Below are 20,758 nucleotides of genomic sequence, written 5' to 3'. Positions count from 1 at the left end.
TTGATAAAAAATGTTTCCGTCTCAGGATAACGAGGCAGAGAACGATCTAATTCCATCCTTATTCAAAATGTTTTTTCTCATATCAGCTTTCTGCACTGATAGCATATGCCCAGTGACTGGGTTTGCCAGATTGAAAATGCACGCATCAAGTCTCTTTTGAGCATTAGTGCCTGAAATAGAAAGCATCTGTTGTGTACTATGATATGAGAATGCATTTAGAAAGCACTCCCCAGAATCCTGTGCAATATGTGGTAGTTCCCTAGAGAACTACCTAGGTCTTTTGTCGATTCCACTGTGGATCGTCAAAAGACAAGAACATGGAGAAGTTTCTTTGTGTGCAGGAAGTTTTGAAAGCCACTATTCTAAGTGAAAACTGATTTTCCATATGTTTTCGTAATATTTTATATAAATAAATAAAATATCTATACCCTGCCCCTCCAGTGCACTACTGCTCATACAGTTGACAGGTGCCTTGGGATTGTTAACTGGAAAGTAGCCTAGAACTGAAAAGAGAATTGGTAGAGCGAGCCAGAGAGCCAGCATAGTGTAGTGGTTAGAGTATTGGACTAGGACCAGGAAGACCCGAGTTCAAATCCCCATTCAACCATGAAATTCACTGGGTGATTCTGGGCCAGTCATGTATCTCTCAGCCTAACCTATCTCACAGGATTGTTGTGAGGATAAAAAGAAACATGTATTTTTATATTCCTCAGAGCTCCTTGGAGGAAAAGTGGGGAACAAATCTAAAAAATGAAATGAAATGTACCACTAGAAGGAAAGTGAAGCTCAAAGCAGCATTGTTTCATGCTAACAACAAGGGCTGCAAGATAACTCTTAATATAAAGGGCATGTACCTTAAAATAAAGGCCACCTAATGCTGCAGCGGGGAAGTGACTTGACTCAGAAGCCAGAGGTTGCTGGTTCGAATCCCCACTGGTATGTTTCCCAGACTATGGGAAACCCCTATATCGGGTAGCAGCAATATAGGAAGATGCTGAAAGGCATCATCTCATACTGCACGGGAGATGGCAACGGTAAACCCCTCCTGTATTCTACCAAAGACAACCACAGGGCTCTGTGGTTGCCAGGAGTCGACACCAACTTGACTGCACACTTTACCTTAACATAAAAGGCCTTACCTTAAAATAAAAGATCTATTTTAGATCTCCACCCATACAAAACTGCAGGGGAAGATAATCTTGTCTAATAAGTAGTGATACCAGCAAAACTCTCTGAGCATTGTTGTAAAATAAATTAGCAAGCTTCCAAAATTTAAACTTAAAGAAGAGATGAGCCCTTTGGAGCTCCAAAAAGTATTCTGTCTTTATTTATTTATTCAAAAGTCTTATATGTCACCATTTTTCATAAATGAATTAACTCACAACAAAATGTATTAAAAAACAGAGCAAGTTTAGAGAGGTTTGCCACCATCACCCTACCTGCTAGCCCCCCATGCTTAAACAACTCATTTGCCCTTAGCCTACCCTTTGGGTCCCTCAGGGCAAGTAGGATTAGAGGTGGAAGATGCAACATAGATTTCTCTTAAGTTAACCTTCTGTCAGCAGTAAACAGGAAGGCACAGTGCCTCGTCCTACCTAGATACAACTTGGAACGTTCTGCATTCAGAGCATTTGCTCTACTTCTAAGCTACTGCCCTATCTTCTGTAAGATATTCCCCTTATAGTTTGGGGCCGCTCTGGGAAGAGCATCTACATGCTTGCATGCAGAAGGTTCCACATTCCCTCCCTGGCAACTCCAAGATAAGGCTGAGAGAGATTCCTGCCTGCAACCCTGCAGAAGCTGCTGCCAGCCTGTGTAGACAGTACTGAGCTAGATGGACAAATGGTCTGACTCAATATACGGCAGATATCCCTTTCTGGCCCTGGAAAGGCTTATGTGCCAGACTTCACAGCCTTAACGCATATTTGGCTTGAGTTCAGCAACATGTAAGATTAATTAGAACCTAACAATTTTATTGAAGCAGATCCAAGCCAGCCCCTTTCTTTTCAAAGTCATGTTTTGCTTCTCCTCATTACCTTGGATCAAGGCAAACCTTTGTTCCGAAATATTTCCATAAGATGAGAAGGATGGAGAGACCTTTCTGCAGTCCATAGTCTGAATGCGCCAAGAGCTGCCAGTTTCAGTCCATTGCAATTGTGATGTACTGAGGGAACAAGAATACATAAATACGGCCTATAAGTCAGGCATACTTCATCTTTTCCAAACAACATTCTTGTACAGATTAGAGGTAATATGACAAGTCGGCCTTGCCAATTAAAACAGCAATTAAAATCACTGCAAGTGTTTTCCTTGGCAAAATCTGGTCATTCTTGAAGTTTTAAATGAACAAGGGTTAATTTGATATATGGTGGAAAATTCTGTTTCTCATAGGAGGAGATCTCTCCAATTTTAAGTGTTTCAGATCAATCTGTTCCACTGATCCTCTCCCAAAGACTGAAAAATTAAAACCTACTGATTTAAACTACAAAGTGCTGAACAGTTCTATCTATCTATCTATCTATCTATCTATCTATCTATCTATCTATCTATCTATCTATCTATCTATCTATCACCTTTACACTGCCTCAAACTTCTGTCTCTGAGTGGTTTACAGCCACACAGGTTGCTTTGATGGGAAGTGGGTAGAAACATCTCTTAATGGAGGATGGGCACTTCAAAAGGCCAATGCTTATTAAAGGACTGCAGGTCAGTTGCCACAGTGAAAGAAATATGGAAGATTTTTTTAAAAGGTTTCCCTGCAGTGTTGACCACAGCTATCATTTTATTTCATCACAGTTTCTAAAGTCTTTCTTTGATGAATGTACAGTAGCATCAAAAAGAAGGATGAGTTTAAAATACTTCTGATGCAGAATATCCTGAATCTTCAACCTGATACAATAATACCATGAAACGGTCCCTACACTGCTTCTCATTTGATCTCAATCACCTCTGTGTTGTCATGGAAACAATGCCACCATCAATTTTTACTCTTGAGCAGGGATTCCCAACCTTGGTTTCCCAGATGTTGGCAACTCCTGTTATCCCCAGCCACAATGGCCTTTGGCCATTATAGTTGGGATGATGGGAGTTGTAATCCAATAACATCTGAGGACCATGCTGACATGGGAAGAATCTAAGAACATAAGAACAGCCCTGCTGGATCAGGCCCAAAACTCATCTAGTCTAACTTCCTGTTTCGCACAGTGGCCCACCAGATGCCACTGGAAGCCACAGGCAGGAGTTCAGGCATGTCTTCTCTCCTGCTGTCACTCCCCTGCAACTGGTACTCAGAGGCATCCCGCCCCTGAGGCTGGAGGTGGTCTTCAGCCCTCCAACTAGTAGCCGAAGATAGACCTCTCCACCATAAAGTTATCTAAACCCCACTTAAGCCATCCAGGTTGTTGGCTGTCACCACATCTTGTGGCAGAGAATTCCACAAGTTGATTATGCATTGTGTGAAAAAGTATTTCCGTTTGTTGGTCCTTAATTTCCTGGCAATCAATTTTATGAGAGGTCTCCTGGCTCTAGTATTGTGTGAGAGGGAGAAGAATTTCTCTCTATCCACTTTCTCAACACCATGCATGATTTTATAGACCTCTACCATGTCTTCCCACAGTCATCTTTTTTCTCAACTAAAAAGCCCCAGCTGTTGTAGCCTTGCCTCATAAAACAAGGTGCTCTAGGCCCCTGATCATCTTGGTTGCCCTCTTCTGCACCTTTTCCAGTTCTACAATGTCCTTCTTTAGATGTGGTGACCAGAATTGTATGCAGTACTCCAGGTGTGGCCGCACCATAGTTTTGTATAAGGGCATTATAATATTAGCAGTTTTATTTTCAGTCGCCTTCCTAATGATCCCCAGCATGGAACTGGCCTTTTTCACAGCTGCCGCACATTGAGTTGACACTTTCAATGAGCTGTCAATCTTGGAAAACTACTGTCATTCTCAGTAACATAGGAAATAACCTGAGCAATCCCTCCCTGCTGCCTTCTTTGTCTCGCCCTCCTTGATGAATAGTGTCCATTCCAAGAAGGGAGAGGGAATGGAATCAGAAGCTATGGCTCCTAAAGTTTCTGCTTTTATGACCCACAGAATAAGGTCGTTCTCATGACCAGCTCTACCTAGGTAGGGCTGCCCTAGCCCAAGTAGAGCCAGTCATGAAAAGTACCAGGATTGTCCTGATCCTAGCTCTCCTTGACAGGGTAGCTTGGGTTTTTTTACCCTGGATTAAAGTGAAATAGGAGTTTGCACATGTGCCCTCGTACTCCACTCCCCAGTCATATGGACAACCAGGCTGCCAGCTGCCATTTTGACCACAGTGCCCAGGGTAAAGATAAACCCAGCCTCAGGGATTTCAACAATGCACCATGTGAGTAACATGGTGCATTGTGAGTTTCCTGGAGGCCAGACATCCTTCCCCTGACCTGTCTCTTGCCATGCTGCTCACTGCAAGGCAATTGTGTGCAAGCATGGTGTGCCGAGCTGGGTAGCAGTGGCAATCATGAGGGGCAAGGTAGATCGACCCTGCCTTCCCCCCAGCCCTCCCCGGCCCTGTGACAAATGGTCATGAGAATGACCTTATGTGTGCTTAATACCCTATCTGCATAACATTTTCAGTTAAGACCATAGTATAAAAATATGTAGCTGTAAGTTAGCACAGGCTGAAAAGAAAATCAAAGCTGCCTCAGGCTCGTGGTATATATGAACCGGACCTGTTTTTAATGGAATGTAAACAAACATGTTCCCCATTTACAAGCAGGTTTACTCAGAAGAAGTAAAGGCTACTGAGTGCATTTGGACTTAGTTCCAAGTCAGTATTCTTGGGCCTTGGCTTTTTCTATACTATACTGTACTCCTACTTTGCCCTACAAATTACATGTTCTTTCCAGGAATTATATATATGAAATCAAGAAATGGAAATATGCCATTCAGGTAAACCCCACGCTACAGTAAAACTTGCAATTTCTGAAATTCCCTTTATCTAAGAAGGTCAACCATTAATTCTTTCAGCACTCTTGTCAAGCATAAATCTTCAGCCCTTTTGGTTGGTCGGTTTTGTAGTGCAATCCTAGGCATGTTTACTGATAAGTAAATCCATTAAGCTCATTGGGTAACATACTTAGGATTGCAACCTTATAATACCAGGACAGCATACTACATGTTCAAATCATGGTTAGAAATATTTTTTGTAGTAGCTGTTGTTGTTGTTGTCATCATTTATTATTGTTGTTAGGAATAAATTATATACTGCTTTTCAACAAAAAAAGTTCTCAAAGTGGTTTGCATAGAAAAGGAACTAAAATTAATTAGAATTATCATTTTATGAATACTATAAATGGTATTATCTCAGTTGTCTTATTTTGCTACTCTGGAGTAGAAATTCAGATAATATTCTAGCAGGGGGTGTAGCAAATTCTGGGTACCTATGGGGTGGTACAAGTAGATCCCATATTGTTTTGCTATCCTGGAAGCAATGATAATGTGTAGGTAAAAGTAAAGTGTGCCATCAAGTCAATTTTGACTCATAGCGCCCATAGAGCCCTGTGATTTTCTTTGGTAGAATACAGGAGGGGTTTACCATTGCCGCCTCATCATCTTCAGTATGAGATGATGCCCTACAGCATCTTCCTATATTGCTGCTGCCTGATATAGGTGTTTCCCATAGTCTGGGAAACATACCAGCGGGGATTTGAACTGGCAACCTTCTGCTTGTTAGTGAAGCATTTCCCTGCTGTGCCACTTAAAGTGGTTAGGGTAGCAGATCTGAAAACCAGATGTCATATTTTGTTACCTCTGGACTGGAGTATTTGGTTGTGAGATCCTGACATGTAGTAATTTCTGACTAACCATGAGGCTGAATCAAGAACCCCCTTCACTGTTCTGCACTTCACAAAGTGGAATATGAAGTAGTGTACAAATAAGAGATCCTGACAATTAGGATTCAGAAATAGAAAGGAGTATTGGCCTTGTCTCCACTCTGGGGAAGATTTTTTAAAATACAGAGTTGTCCACAGAACAGGGGAAACAGAATTGCACTGCTTGCTATACAGCTTGATGACTAACTAAGAGAATACAACTCTATGAACATATGCAACTGCCTTATAGAGACTCAAACTCTTACCTTACATCTGGTTTGAATGAGACAAAGATTTTGCCACCTATACATCTGCTCTTGTATTCTTCCAGATCATCAAATGAGTAGTGATCCTAGTGAAGAAACCTCATGGGTGCCAACTGTATCTCTTCAATCAAGCATCGTCTGTGAGGTTAGCAGCAAATTATGCATACATTTTAGGGATGTGCACAGAATGGGATATGTGTCCCATTCTGAGTTTGGAATGGAATGCAAATTTATTTTTATTTTTTACATTTATATCCCTCTCTTCCTCCAAGGAGTCCAGACATAGTTATGTTTATCCTCACAACAACCCTGTGAGATAGGTTAGATTGAGAGATATGACTGGTTCAGAGTCACCCAGTGAGTTGTATGGCTGTATGGGGATTTGAAATGCCCAGAATGTTCCACTGGAACAACCAGTCACGCGTTCCGACAGAATAAGCTCGGAATGCTTCAAGTGTTCCAAGCACCATTTTGAAGGCCATTTTCCCCATACTGACTGATTTTGGCACTGGCTTCCAATCTCCTTGCTTCTTGGTTGGCTTGTTATACAACTTAAATTTGTATGCCCATACAACTGTGCATGGGGATGGGAAGTGATTAAAATGGTGATTGATGGAGTAACTGACAGGGGAATGGCCCTGAGCCATTTTTGGAAGGGTGGTATAGAAATTGGATGGATGAATGAATGAATGAATCAATCAATCAATCAATATTGAGTAACCTAGACTGGGTACTACTCAAAATGTGTTATTGAAAAGCTGTTACATTTTATTAGAGGCTTACATAAAGTGGCATAAATCAAAATGGTAAAAGAGGATAGAGTCGTTTTCAAGTTGGTTGTGGAATGGTATCTTATATCATGGAAACAGTCCAGGATTTTTCAGAAGCAGCCATGAACCTAGAATTGACTTCATCTGCTTGCACAAGTTTTGTGAGTGAAAGCAATCTGGAAAATGTAAAGACCATTGTGTAAATGAATGTCAATTTATCTTTAGACCTTTTGATATTTTTGTTGGATCATATAAAATGGTCCTTCCTGTACAGTTACACAATCCATTGCTTTATGCTCTGGTTGCAGTAGGATTCATTTTTGCAAAATATTTGATACTAAAAATTAAATAAGATAAATCTGAATGTTTTTAAGTACCATCCGACTTCAAGGGCCCATCATCTGGCACTACATTGACAATCATTCTATCTTGTCTATCCATGTGATTTTCTCATTAAAATACAGGAGTGGTTTACCATTGCCTTCTCCCATGCAGTATGAAGTGATGCCTTTGACGTTGTTGCTAAAGTGACTGTCCTTCCTATATTGCTGCTGCCCAATATAGGTGCCTGCCTGCTTTAGCTGGGCAGCTGGGATGACCTTTGTGCTTTGGGTGATGCTACTGGGAGTATACCACCTGGCATACTTCTCCAGAAACACTCCCGCCCCCTGCCATGATGAGAACAGCAGGACTTGTGGGACATCTAGTGGCTGATGTTGCCATGCGGAAAAAGAAAATCTGAAGGTGCAGAGACAGAATTACAGTGGGAATGTGGAATGTAAGATGCATGAATATGGGAAAGCTTGACACAGTGAAAGATGAAATCAGTCAACTACAGATTAACATCTTGGGCATCAGCACATTAAAATGGACTGGAATTGGACACTTTCAGTCAGGAAATCATACCTTTTACTACTCAGGACATGAAAAACAAAGAAGGAATAGTGTTGCTTTCATAGGAAGGATGTAGCAATGACACTACTTGGGTACAATGCAGTCAGTGACCGACTAATATCAATCTGATTTCATGGACAACCCATTAACATGACAGTTTTTGAAGTCAATGCCTCAATGGCTGATGCAGAAGAAGGGGAAGTTGATGAGTTTTATGCTCAAGTTCAGTCTGAAATTGACAGAACATGCAAGCAAGATGTGATACTTGTGGATGGAGACTGGAATGCCAAAGTTGGAAATGGTAAGAAGGAAAACACAATGTATTGGGATGTATGGCCTAGGAAACAGAAATGAAGCAGGAGAATGATTCATTAGTTTCTGCTAATCCAGTGATCTCTTCATTGCTAACACATTCTCTAAACAACCAAAGCAGCACCTATACACATGGATATCACCAGAAGGAGTACACAGAAATCAAATTGATTACATTATTGGTGCAAAGTGGTGTAAAAGCTCTGTTATAACACCAAAGACGTGGCCGGGGGCCGATTGCAGAACAGATCATGAACTGCTTGTGTGCAAGTTCCAAGACAAGCTAAAGTGGAAAAACAAAGCTATCCAATTTCCAAGATATGATATTGAGAATGTACCCACCATTTTCAAGGAGAACATCAGGAACCACTTTGAAGTTCTGAACCTCATTGATAGGGAACCAGAGGAACTGTAGAATGAAATCAAAGAAGTTGTTCAGGACAAATGTGAAAAGATACTGCCAAAGACCAAGAAACAGAAGAAAGCAAAATGGATGTCAGAACAGACGGTGGAAATTGCCAAGAAGAGGAGAGAAGCCAAAGTCAAGAAAGATAAAGACTTCAGGAAGAAAATTAATAGGGAATTTCAGAAAGCTGTTAGAAGAGACAAGGAACAGTACTACAATGACATCTGTAAAGACCTTGAGTATGGAAATAAACATGGAAAAACAAGGGAAGTTTTCCAAAAGATCTCTGAATTCAGAAGGCAGTTCCAACCTCAAATTGGTATGTTGACGTTTGCCAAAGGACAGATAGTAACTGATTCAGCGAAGCTCAAACGGAGGTGGGAGGAGTATACTGAAAATCTGTACAGTAGGGATGTCAACATCCAAGATACTCTAGAAGATAATTAATTGCGAGTACCTCTAGTACAAGAAGATGAAGTTAGATCAGCACTCCGGTCATTACCAAGTCGGAAGGCTACAGGAATTGTAGTGATATTCCCTGGTGATATTCTCACAGAATTAAGCTGAGATGAACAAGTTGTCTACTTAAAGTTTTTCTGACATTTAAATCAGCACAGGTCAGCTGTGATTGCTTTTTATAACATCCACAATATATTCTTTCCTCTCTTGAAGAATACTCCTCTGTCACATAAAACTGCATCAAGAGTAATTTGGCTACTAGGGTATCTCAACTGCATATTGACAATTCAAGGAGATAGTAAAAAGCCCAGATAAGCTTGAAATGAACACAAACGTCCCAATATTATTCTTTTTAAAACAGCAATGATGATTCCTTTCTTCCTCAAACTCAAAGGAATAAATGCATTCAGAGGAGACAGGACATACATACATGGGATTTTTAAAAGCCTCCATTATCATCTGTCTTTTAAAGAAAGACACTTGATGGCCAATTTTTTATTTTATTTTAAAGAGAGGAACACAACATTCTAGATTCCATACTTATTCATATTTTTCCAGTCATTGTGCTTACCCTTACAATAAGCCCTGTGATGTAGGCCATTCCTACTTCAAGTTTGCAAGTATGAAGAAGTGGCTGAGAGAACCTTTTGTGCACATGGCTAATGGCTTGCCTAGCGAGCCAAGGGGGACTTGAACCCAAATTCTGCCGGAGGCAAGTCCCGCTCTCTCAACATTAATGGATGGTCAGTGGAATTTTCAACCACCTTAAGCAGATTTCTCAGTGTTATAAACTACAAGAAATGGAAACTTACCCCATTGTGATTCATTTTGATGATTCATAGGTTATGTGTCCTCAAGTCAGCTATTAACAAGGTTTGCTTTCATGGGAGGGTTATCTTCACTGGAAATGGAACTCACAGGAGGAAATCCATTGTGTATGGGTGTGGTACTGTCCACCTTGAAAAGTGGTGGGCCTTCATGAAACAAACATTTGTGTTTAGTTACACAGTTTATTTGAAGGGAACTATTTCTGTCCCATTTTAGGGACGATTCCATGACTGGAATCCTCTGAGTCCATACAGCTGTCCCAGAAATAGTTCTACTTCCTTTCTTTAAAAACACACATGCACACAGGTGCAGCAGAGTAACGACAACAAACATAAAGGCAAAAGCAAAAAAGAACTGGAACCCTTCAGTGCTATGAAGGTGTATATTTGTGGGTGGATTAAGGATAGGAGAAAAGGGTTGGAAAGGAAACAAAGGTTGCCTTTGTCTGATAAAAGCGAAGCAGCTGAATGCATTCCAAGCCTCTCTCCAAAATATAATGTGTAATAAATACACAAGTTTTTCAGTCTGTTTCCATTGAAACAGACATTAGCTCTTGATTTTCAGATCTGATGTTGTGTCATGTCTGATTCCTTTAAAAAAATAGTTTAAGATCTCCTCCAGTGGTTTGAATCACTCTTCCTTGCTGCTCTGGTAAGTGTTCAGATACAGGATCCACCGGAACAATGTCAAGGGCTGGGTTCCTTCCCAACCAGCAGTCTCTCTTCTTCCTGTTCTTTCAGTGATTTGGTGGGGAAGAAGCAGACCATTGGCTTTGCTCACATGGGTCCTGTATGCAGAAACCTACCAGGGCAGCATGGGAAGAAGATGCAATGTAGTGTGAATGGGGTCTGCATATGCAAGTGCTCACATATATTTCTTTTGACATTTGGCTTTTCCCCATTTCCCCTGCTTCTGTTGTGTCCTTTGCTGTAAAGGGCAAAGGTTGTTCTGTTTTGCTCATGATACTCTGTAAAGCACACAAATAGAAATAGGATTTCAGGAGTAAGTGATACAAACTCTTTCAGTGTTTTAATTTTAGATGCAGGAGTGGCTTATATGGATGCTACCATGATGGACCATCTGCACAAGCTACTTTCTGGTGGGAAATGTTGCTAAATTTGATTGATTTATTATTATATTGCCATCTAAGGATTTTTTTTCCAGTTTCAAACACGTTGTTGAAATGCTTTAAGATTCAGAACCTTAATCTTTTTGCAAATGTTTAAGTCATTGCAAACATGTTTGTCTACCTCCACCTTCTTTGTTTTTAGCAGCAACCAAATATAACTAAATCTCCAGAAGAGCATTCGCATGGCATTTCTTGTGGCTTGGGTACAAAGGTAAATTATGAGCAATCCTGAAATGAATCGTTCTCACTTATTAGAAGAGTCATGACTTAATTCCACTGCAACTTGTTAAATACATTTGATCTTACGGAGCATGTGCTGGAAATTGGGCCTCCTGAATTAAAATGACCCTCAGAACCAACCATTATGTCATGCCCAAATGATGAAGAATTCTTTTGTGTCCTAAAAGCTCAAAATTGCATTATGATTTTAATGTTTTATCAAAAAATGAATTTGCACAAACTTTACCCTCTGTAATAACACAGAGCACTATTTGTCACATTGTTTCTCTGAAATAAACAATTCCCTCTTCTTCTGTTTCTATACCAACAAACCTTTTCTAAGCCTCCTTGTCTGCACATTTGATTCAATTATAAGCATATCTAGGCTGGATTTACTATTCAATCATTTCCAAATTATTATTTTTCTACAATACAATCCAGCACAAGGAGACCCCATGCTTGTTCTTCTCTTCCAAAAGCAGAGTATTTGGGCTCATTTCAGAGGCCCCAAGAGTTCCTGCCACATATATAAATAGCTTGCATGTCCCTGAAACAGAAGTATTACACTAAAAGGTATTGGTGTAAACCACCCTGAGCCACTTTAGGAAGGGTGGTATATAAACTGAATGAAACTTGTCAATAAACACGATTCAACAAGTTGCATGAATTGTACATGAGACTTGGATGTCCAGAGCTGGTATAAAAAATGTCTCATTGAGATGTTCTCTTCCCTGCTGTTCTCTGCAGTTTGGATCTGCATTAACAATGCTAGAACCACCATGAAAAGAATGGGGTTTCAAAGGTCAGCATAGAGACTTAGGGCCCTTTCACGCGATCGTGTGGGGAAGGCAGGGTTAACCCTACCTTCCCCACAGACTATCTGAATTGCCCCAGCCATACCACACCACTGTGCACATGATTGTCACAGCAGCAACCTGTGGGGCAATCTAGAGGCTGGGGGAATCTCACAATGTGACAAGCACTATGCATTGAAGGATTCCCCTGGGAGACGGGCACTCTAGACACTTGTCTCTGTATAAGCACAGGTTGCAAGCAGCCTGCTCTGACACATAGTTCCAGTGCACTTACACCATTAACCCAGACTAAGAGCTTCAGTGCTGGGTTTGGCACCATGGCACAACTGGGATTCATGTGGATCCCTGGCTTGGCTGCTCTTGAGAACAGCCTCTTAGTGTTATACTGATACTGCTCACTGTGCAACCCCAAAGCAAGGAACTCTAATTTAGCCAATGGCAGATTCACTTGTTAGGTTGGATTTTTGTTATAGGTCTCTTTGTCTAATTTTCTATTCTAGAAAATGTCTCTCAAACTATTGACACATGATGACTTATTACATTGGAATATTTCATCAGTTGATGTCCCCTTGCAGTATGTACTTGTGGGAAAATATATTAGAGATTATCTTCTCTCCATTAGTTGCAGCGATTCTTTCTTTCAGAAGATTGGGTAATTGGAATATATGGCAGTTAGCCAGGTCTAGTGGTATCTTCCAACAAATAGAACCTGCTAGATCTCTCAACTCATTTCTTTGTCAGTGGTCCACAGACCTTTGTTCAGGACCAAATCTTGGGAGCACTGAAGTTCAAAGAGCCGGTTATCACCATCACCCAAGAAGCTGGATATTGCCCTCCGCTCATGCTCTGGCACATAGGCATTCAGACTGGTAATAGAAACAGGATGTTTGAATCATTGGTGGGACATAAGCATGGCTGGTGGACTAAGTTTAGTTTGGTTGACTTCAAGTTATATAGGTCTTGTGTAACTCAAACCAGTGTATCCTCTCAGTGGTTGGCATACATGTGAGGCTGCCACTCATACCAATGGGAATTGCATGTTAAAGTGATATAAACAACTTATCTCAAGATTGTTATTTTTAAACTATATACATTGATTTAATCTGAAAATGTGCTTGCATTGCATTGGTTCCAATGCTAATGTTTTTTTAAATTTTGTTCTTTGTTTTCTGTGCAGCAAAGTAAAAATCATTCTATTACTAAGAAGAATAAACATGCATTTGTTTCCGTCGACCAAATGGACAAATATATGCTACATCAAAGAAAACCAGATTCCTTGGTATGTCATGAAGCTTCTACTGAAAGAACAAAATCACATCATGGCCAGCTAGTTACGCTCATACCTGATGCCTTAGAAGGATGTAAAAATGAGTGTCAGTCAAGTGCAGTAAGTATATTGAAAGGATGATAAAGCAAATCCACACCTGAGAATAAATGTAGTTTAAAACTTCAAGTATCTTTTATTATTCTGTAACTGCCACCTGTGACATAAAAACATAAAGGTCAAATAAAATATCCCAATTTACACAGCTATTGCATGTGTCATTCCAAGTTTGATGTCACATCTGATGTACTCAGTTCTAATATTTAGTGGGGGCATGGAGCCAGCCAAGATTAAAAACCTTTAATTCACATGCTTGACTCTTCTCTTACATTAACAAAACCTTAAAATGCTCACTTTTATCTGGATTTAATCCCCTTTTAATTAGACATGGGACCATTTCAGATGATACTTTGTCCACCGGCCCAGCCACACACAATAAGGACACATATGTTCCATGAGATACGTGTCCTTCCTCTCCTCCGGTGGATTGAGGAGACTTTCCTTGATCACTTCCAAACAAAAGCCCTCTCTCATATTACTAGTTTAAACAAGTTTTTGCCGTGTGTGTAGAGCAGCAGTTCAGATATACACCCTCCATATGATTAGGGGAATGCACACTGGGTGCCAAGCAGAAGGGGGGGCAGGGGTGGGATGTGTGTACTCATAGCACACGCACATCCTTATTGCATGGGACCAGCCAGTTGACCAAGTGTTATCTAAACCAGCCATTTGTATAATGATCTGAGCCTTATGCATGTATTTATCTTCTCTCATAGAATCAGAGTACCTTCCATTTAGAATTACCTCGCATGAATCTCCCAGTCATGCAAGACCAATCCTCTACTAGGGATGTGCACAAAACCAGTTTTTGTGGTTCAGTTCTAATTAGAACTGAACTCAAACTGGTTCTACTAGCCCATTGTTTGGTTCAAATGGAACTCAAACTAGCCCATTGTTTGGTTCAAATTAGAGCCCCCTAGAACCTGTTCTAAAAAGTTCTCCATAGGGAATAATGGGGCTCAAATAATAATGGGCCCATTATTCCCTGTAGGTAGCACCCAGTGGTGCCAAAGTGGGGTGTGTGGTAGGCCCCCAAAGGTGTAAACTACCACCCAAGTTCCAAAGCAATCAGTCAAGGGGGCAATTTTTAATGATTTTTAAAAGATTTTTTTTAGTTTTATTATTTCTCCCACAGGAAATATTGGGAATTAAATTCTTTGTTGTCACATAGATTCTACATAATGAATCCCTATGTAGAATCTATGTGCCCTCAGATAATCTGACACTTGACATCAGAGAATCCATATGTGTTTGATTCTCTAATGACATATAGATTCTAGTTAGGGATTCATTATATAGAAAAAATGGGCCAGAGGCCTGAAGCTGGGCTAACTGGCTGGGCAACAAACAGGAGGGAGTATTAGGGCCCCACCATGCACTCACTCACTCACTCACTACACACACACACAATAATTTAAGCACACTACAGCCAGCCAGGAAAACACTTACATACTGTAAAACATAAAAATAGATGGAGTGGGGGTGGGAAAGCAGGAGTCAGTCAAACCTCTCTCTGGAGACTGCCAGTCCAGACTGCAAGGCAAGGCAACCGCAGCAGCAGCAGCAGCAGCAATAGCAATAATGGTAGCTCCTCAGTCTCTCTCAAGCAGCAGGCAGAGCAGCAGCAGACACAAACAGCAGAGACAAAGAGAGGTTCCATGCCACCAGGTGGTCTTTAACTATTCCTTAAATAATCCTCCTTGGAGCACCCCCCTTCTCCCTCCCACTGGCCAATGGTGTGACAGGTGTCCCTGAGTGACACACTTTCAAAGCCACTCAAAGGGCAAGACATCTGAACAATCGGGATCTGCAGCACAGCCAATTGCTCTAAGTGACACAAGTGTCACAAAATGGATGAGTCTTTCTTACACAAAATGGAGGCTCAAACCACTCGAGCCAGTTAGAGCTGGTTCTATTGGAACTGGGCTCGGTCTGGTTCGACCTAGAACCAGCTCTAATTTTTATTTTAAAGTTCAGGCTCTACCTAGACCCATCAAACTGGGGTGGTTCTGTCTTGAACCAGTTCTATCTAGAACCGGTTAGCACATCCCTACCTCCTACTGATCCTTCCCTAACCTTCCATAAGGGTTTTTGTGTGTGCATGTGTACAGCACACATCTAGATTAGAAAAAACTAACACCCCAAACTTGCAAACAAATCCCTTTCATATGCTACTCAACATCTCTCTGTATATACTTCCTTACCCAGTCATCCAATCCACTATCAGGAAATTTCCCCTCTCTGCATCAGCATTGACTTCCATATGGCTATAAAATGGCATAGAAAGACTGAGACCTACAGCAGTACCACAAATACACTTGTAAAAATGATACAATTGTCAAACACTGCTAAAAGTAAAGATAATGAGAAGAACAATGGTACTGTAAGCCTGGAAAACATCTGAAGGACCACCCTATGGAAAGAGAAAGATCCTCCATTGTCAAACATTCCTAGAGATGAAAGACTAACATTCCAGAGAAGTCACCATAAGATTAAGTTTATTTTTGCAAAATTTTGCAAAATTGGGTTTGGGTTGAAGAAGAATTTGCAACATCAGGCGGAGGAAATTAAGCCACATGAGCTGTCCTTAGCAATGAAGACAGCATGGAGTTCTGATGACTACTTTTGATGTTAGAAGATAATTACTTTTTGGTGAGACAGAAATTATCTCACCTAAATAGTATTTTTCCTGCTATTTCTCAAAACCCAGTGGCAGTTCTTTCAAAAAACCTGAGGGAATGAGAGAGATTCTTGGCACCACAGAGATCTTCTCATATTTCTGAATGCTGAATGTTCATACTAGAATGTCCTTGCAAAATGCTTTCTGGACAGAAAGTTTTATGTTGCTGATAACCCACAAAAGAAAGAAAGAATATGGAGAAGAAAGCTGTTAACCAAAATAAAAAGCAAGCAGCACTTTATATATTATTATAACTCAGGAACTAACCGTGCTGAACAGGGCTTGAGCCAGGCAACTTGGGGAAGTACAAAAAAGAAGGGAGGAGGTTTAGCTTCCCTCAGTGCATGCCCTTAAAACCAGATCCCCACCCACCCCTTATATGTGAACAGAGCAGACATGCAAAGTGTTGGGAATTCTCTATGGTAAGAGATACCCTTCTATTACAGCAGGGTGCACAGAGGCAAAACACAGCGGAGTCTGCCCAGGCATGTGTGTATGCTAAGAGCAAAGAAACTTGGAGCCAGTTCATAGTTCCAAATCAATATAAGGAGTCTTTATTGGGGAACTCCATTCTAGATAGGAAAGTGGAGAGATAGGATATCTAATCTAGCTAGCTACCTGGATGCAGAGGGATGGTTTCTGCATCTCTGCATACATGGTGCAAGGAGAGAGGAGCGTGTGTGTTGCAAGGGAGAAGAAAGGGAAGAGGAACTGAGGAAGCGGCAGGAAGGAAGGATGTCCCTGAGAGTAGCAATCTACATATCAAAGGGATAGTGTCAGAGCAGTAGAGAAGGGATGACCAATGTCTTGACCTTTCTAGCCCTCTGACTCACTAATCTGCCCCCCTCTGTCACTGAGGTATGAGCCAGTGCAGAGTCCTTCACTTCCAACACAAAGTGCAAACATGGCTGTTTCTGTCACCTCTGGTTTGGCTCTTACGGTTTTATTAATCATATATACACACTAGAAAGATACAGATAGCTTAATGATGTGCAATATACAAGAATTGTTTCATTCTTTAATTTGCATATACCTCTCATATTTAATAGGGATGCTGCCAGTACTGTTTAATGATCGTGCTAAATGACAAGTTCAGAAGAATATTCCTAAATTGGTTGAATTTCTAAAAATACAGAAGGTGCCTGTATAATTCTTTTCCTTCCTGTTGGCCACTTTGAGAACATCAAGCACACTTAAAATGTATTTCCTGCAGAAATAAAAGATAAGTGCTGGAGAGTAGACAAATTCCTGCAATTCAGCTTTCTTCCATTTTGAAAATATACCGTTTGTTCTGGCATAGGACTAGCATTTATTTCAGAAGTTCTGATGTCCAGATTCAGTGGAGATGTGGACAGAGGAAAATGACATGACTAAGCCACTGGAATACTCTAATTTCTCACCTCCCTTGTTGATGCTATAGCTTCCAGCCATCTCCTAGGTTTCCTCTGTACAGAAGACATGGTAACTAGTTGGTTAATGTTCTTGACTATGTTTCTGAAGGTTGTTGTTGCAAATATTCCTGGCCTAGTCTTTTGTAGTCCATCTAGATAGCAAAGACAATCTGATCCTTTAAGTTAGCTGCAATTGGCCCTGGTCCTTGCCCTCCCAGATCAATTAACAGGCTATGGAACTGCTGGATGACTTTGGTGAACTAACTAATTATATGAAGCTCAATTAGATCTGCAGGCAAAGGACTGTTCTCTGAATGTGCTTGCTTCAGTATAACCTTGCTCAGTCAAACAAATAATAATAGTATGTGATCAATTATGCTGATCAGCTCTGTCTGGGAAATGGGGCTTTGATTGTTTCGTATACTAGACTGTAGTAACCAGTCATGAAGTTTCCCTGACAAATAAGGCCATTGTGTTTTATGAACAGACTGTTTCCCATATAAGCTGCTTAAATACTTTCCTAATGTTGCAGTTTTCTCTCTCTTTTTAATTGAAACATGGGAGGTACAGAGGATGATGGGACTGTGGGGGCTAGGGCATGTTTGGAAAATTAGCCACCCTGAAATAGGAACATCATCAGACCATCCCTTGCAGTTAATTAATGAATCTTAATCATATTCTGCCTTTCTTGATCTGGGTCACTTTGACACATTTGTAAGCATTAAGATCTGTCTGGAATTAGTTCCAGCATCTTCCCTCTCTTCTTCTCCTTTCTCCAGCTTTATTTTAACATTTTGCAGCTGCAGCAAAACCCTTGGGAACAGGAAACTCTGAAGCAAAACATTACCAAATATGTCTACTCTTCTGCCCATATCTTTTTATTTCCACAGGAAAAGCCGACAGACACTGGTGATGACAGGCAGGCCAATGAAAAGGCAGCAGAAGCTATCGTCACTGGGCAAGAGGAGAGGGAACGCGAACGCCTGCCAAGAGCTGTTTTCACAAAGAGGAAGCCGTTGTAGGTACCACAGTGAGCTAGTGTAAAGGGACACTGTCAGCTAAAACTGCAGCATAGCAAAAGGATATGTATTTGAAAAGTATGGCCTCCCCCCGGGATATTCTCTCATTTTTCTAAACAGGTCTTCTCTTTTTCTCTCTTTTTAAAAAGCTTTCTCTTTTCTATTATAGTTAGAAACATAAGATATGAGCTCTTGCATTGCCTAAATAAAGCAGATCAGTGTCAGTGGCTGTCAGTCAGGGCTAATTTCTTTCTTACCTTTCTCCACTTGAACCACATATCACTGTGGCTGCTCTCATGGAATGAGATATGCATGCAGGTATACATTCCCTTGAAAGTAACACAGTGTAAATAGCACTTAGATGCACGTTTTGATGCACATGCGGTGCTGTCTACATTGCTTTGCTTTTAATGGAATGTGCACTCAGATGTGCATCCAAATGTGCATCCAAGTGTGTATTTCATTGAAAGTGCTAATGTGCTGTTTGACAAAATCCACACTTAGATATGTGAATGAAACCATAAAAATATCCAGAGTTCTGCACTTGTCCTAGACAGTTTTAGATATTGGAATGTAGTTGCTGAATGAATAAGAATACGATGGATAGAACAAATATTTATATACCATTTGTCAACAAAAGTTCCCAAAGCAATTTACAAATAAATAAATAAATAAAATGGCTCTCTGTCCCCCAAGGGCTCACAATCTAAAAAAGAAACATAAGACAGACACCAGCAACGGCCACTGGAGGGATGCTGTGCTGGAGATATGTGATGTAATTAGTATAACAGAATCTAAGGGCAGCTTTATATGCCCATGATAGGTCTATTTTATCTCTTCATAGCAGATGCCTCTACTCAGAGTGGGAGGAATACAACATAGCATCAGCTAAAAGCAGCCTGGGTCTATTTTTTGTTGACATGGTATGTGGAGGCATTTTTCTTTAAATCAATATTAGGAATTGTCACTGTTCCCTTGATTTGTGCCTTTTTGCATAGAGGAGAAAAAAGAGCACCAAGTCATACATGCTAAGCTGCTTTTATGCTTGGAGGTCTCTCCACAGAACGAGTTCAATCCTTTGTCCTGAAAGAGAATATCCAATATAGTGGCCGACATCCAGCCTAACAAAGTGTGTGTCCAGCAATGCTGTACACATGCTCTGGGGGAGGAGCAATTTCAGTCAATCTCCCCTTCCCTCTGTAGCTGACTGTGTCTCCTGAATATATATCCCTGAGGGTCCCTGCTACAGAGGGGATTGATGGAGGTTGCCCCACCCCCACATGTGCTTTGATAGTCTGGATGTTGGATATTATCAGTATTATTTATTTATTCATTCATTCATTCATTCATTCATTTAATTTTTATACCGCCCTTCCAAAATTGGCTCAGGGTGGTTTACAAATAAAACAAAGACAGTTAAAATCAATCAACAATTAAAAATATAAAATACCATAAAACAATTAAACAATAAAACAGTTTAATATCCTGAAAAACAGGTACATTAAAAAGGCTTTATAACAATTTAAAAACCCTGGAAGGCCATGTCAAACAGATAGGTCTGAAGGGCAATCTTAAAAACCAATACAGAGTTCAAATTACATGTTTCTGCAGGGAGCGTATTCCACAGTCCAGGAGCGGCTACAGAGAAGGCCCGCCTCTGAGTCGCCACCAGACATACCAGTGGCAACTTGAGATGGTCCTCCTCAGATGACCTTAATGTGCGGTGGGGATCATGCAGAAGAAGGCACTCTCTAAGGTACCTGGACCTAAGCTGTTCAGGGCTTTAAAGGTAATAACCAGTAATTTGTATTTTGCCCAGAAACATATCAGCAGCCAGTGCAACTGTTTCAAAACAGGCATAATATGGTCTCTCCAAGTTGCCCTGGAGGCCAGTCTGGCTGCTGCGTTTTGAACTAACTGAAGTTTCTGAACTACATACAAAGGCAGCCCCACGTAGAGCGCATCAGCTGTCAAATCAGCCGAAGCTGACAGAAAGCACTCCTGGCCATGGCCTCCACCTGAGATACCAGGGTGAGGCCTGGGTCCAGTAATACTCCCAAGCTGCGTACCTGCTCCTTCTGGGGGAGTGTAACCCCATCCAGCACAGGGAGATCTAACTCACCCCTCAGATTCTGAGCCCCTAAAATGAGCACCTCCATCTTGCTTGGATTCAGCTTCAATTTGTTATCCCTCATCCAGCCCATTACTGCCTATTGGCATGCATTTAGGGAATGAACACCATTTCCTGATGATGCAGATGAAAAGGAGAAGTAGATTTGAGTGTCGTCAGCATACTGATAACACCCAGCACCAAATCTCCTGATGACCTCAC

At 40.9% G+C, this 20,758-nt stretch overlaps 1 protein-coding gene across 3 annotated transcripts in view; it reads left to right on the top strand.

The window, feature by feature from the left end:
* LOC128341223 (uncharacterized) overlaps nt 1-20,758 on the top strand; it is a 118,119-nt gene that overhangs the window by 49,624 nt on the left and 47,737 nt on the right. For all 3 annotated transcript variants that reach the window (XM_053287490.1, XM_053287480.1, XM_053287472.1), the window contains exons 7-10: nt 6,186-6,265; nt 11,061-11,129; nt 13,130-13,339; nt 18,298-18,425. In XM_053287490.1, coding sequence (XP_053143465.1) covers nt 6,186-6,265; nt 11,061-11,129; nt 13,130-13,339; nt 18,298-18,425 — 487 coding nt within the window. The remainder of the gene's footprint in view (nt 1-6,185; nt 6,266-11,060; nt 11,130-13,129; nt 13,340-18,297; nt 18,426-20,758) is intronic.

Source organism: Hemicordylus capensis, chromosome 1, assembly GCF_027244095.1.
Source record: "Hemicordylus capensis ecotype Gifberg chromosome 1, rHemCap1.1.pri, whole genome shotgun sequence".
Lineage (NCBI taxonomy): Eukaryota > Metazoa > Chordata > Lepidosauria > Squamata > Cordylidae > Hemicordylus > Hemicordylus capensis.
Note: the sequence above shows the minus strand (reverse complement) of the source record. Positions and strands in the feature narration are given on the sequence as shown.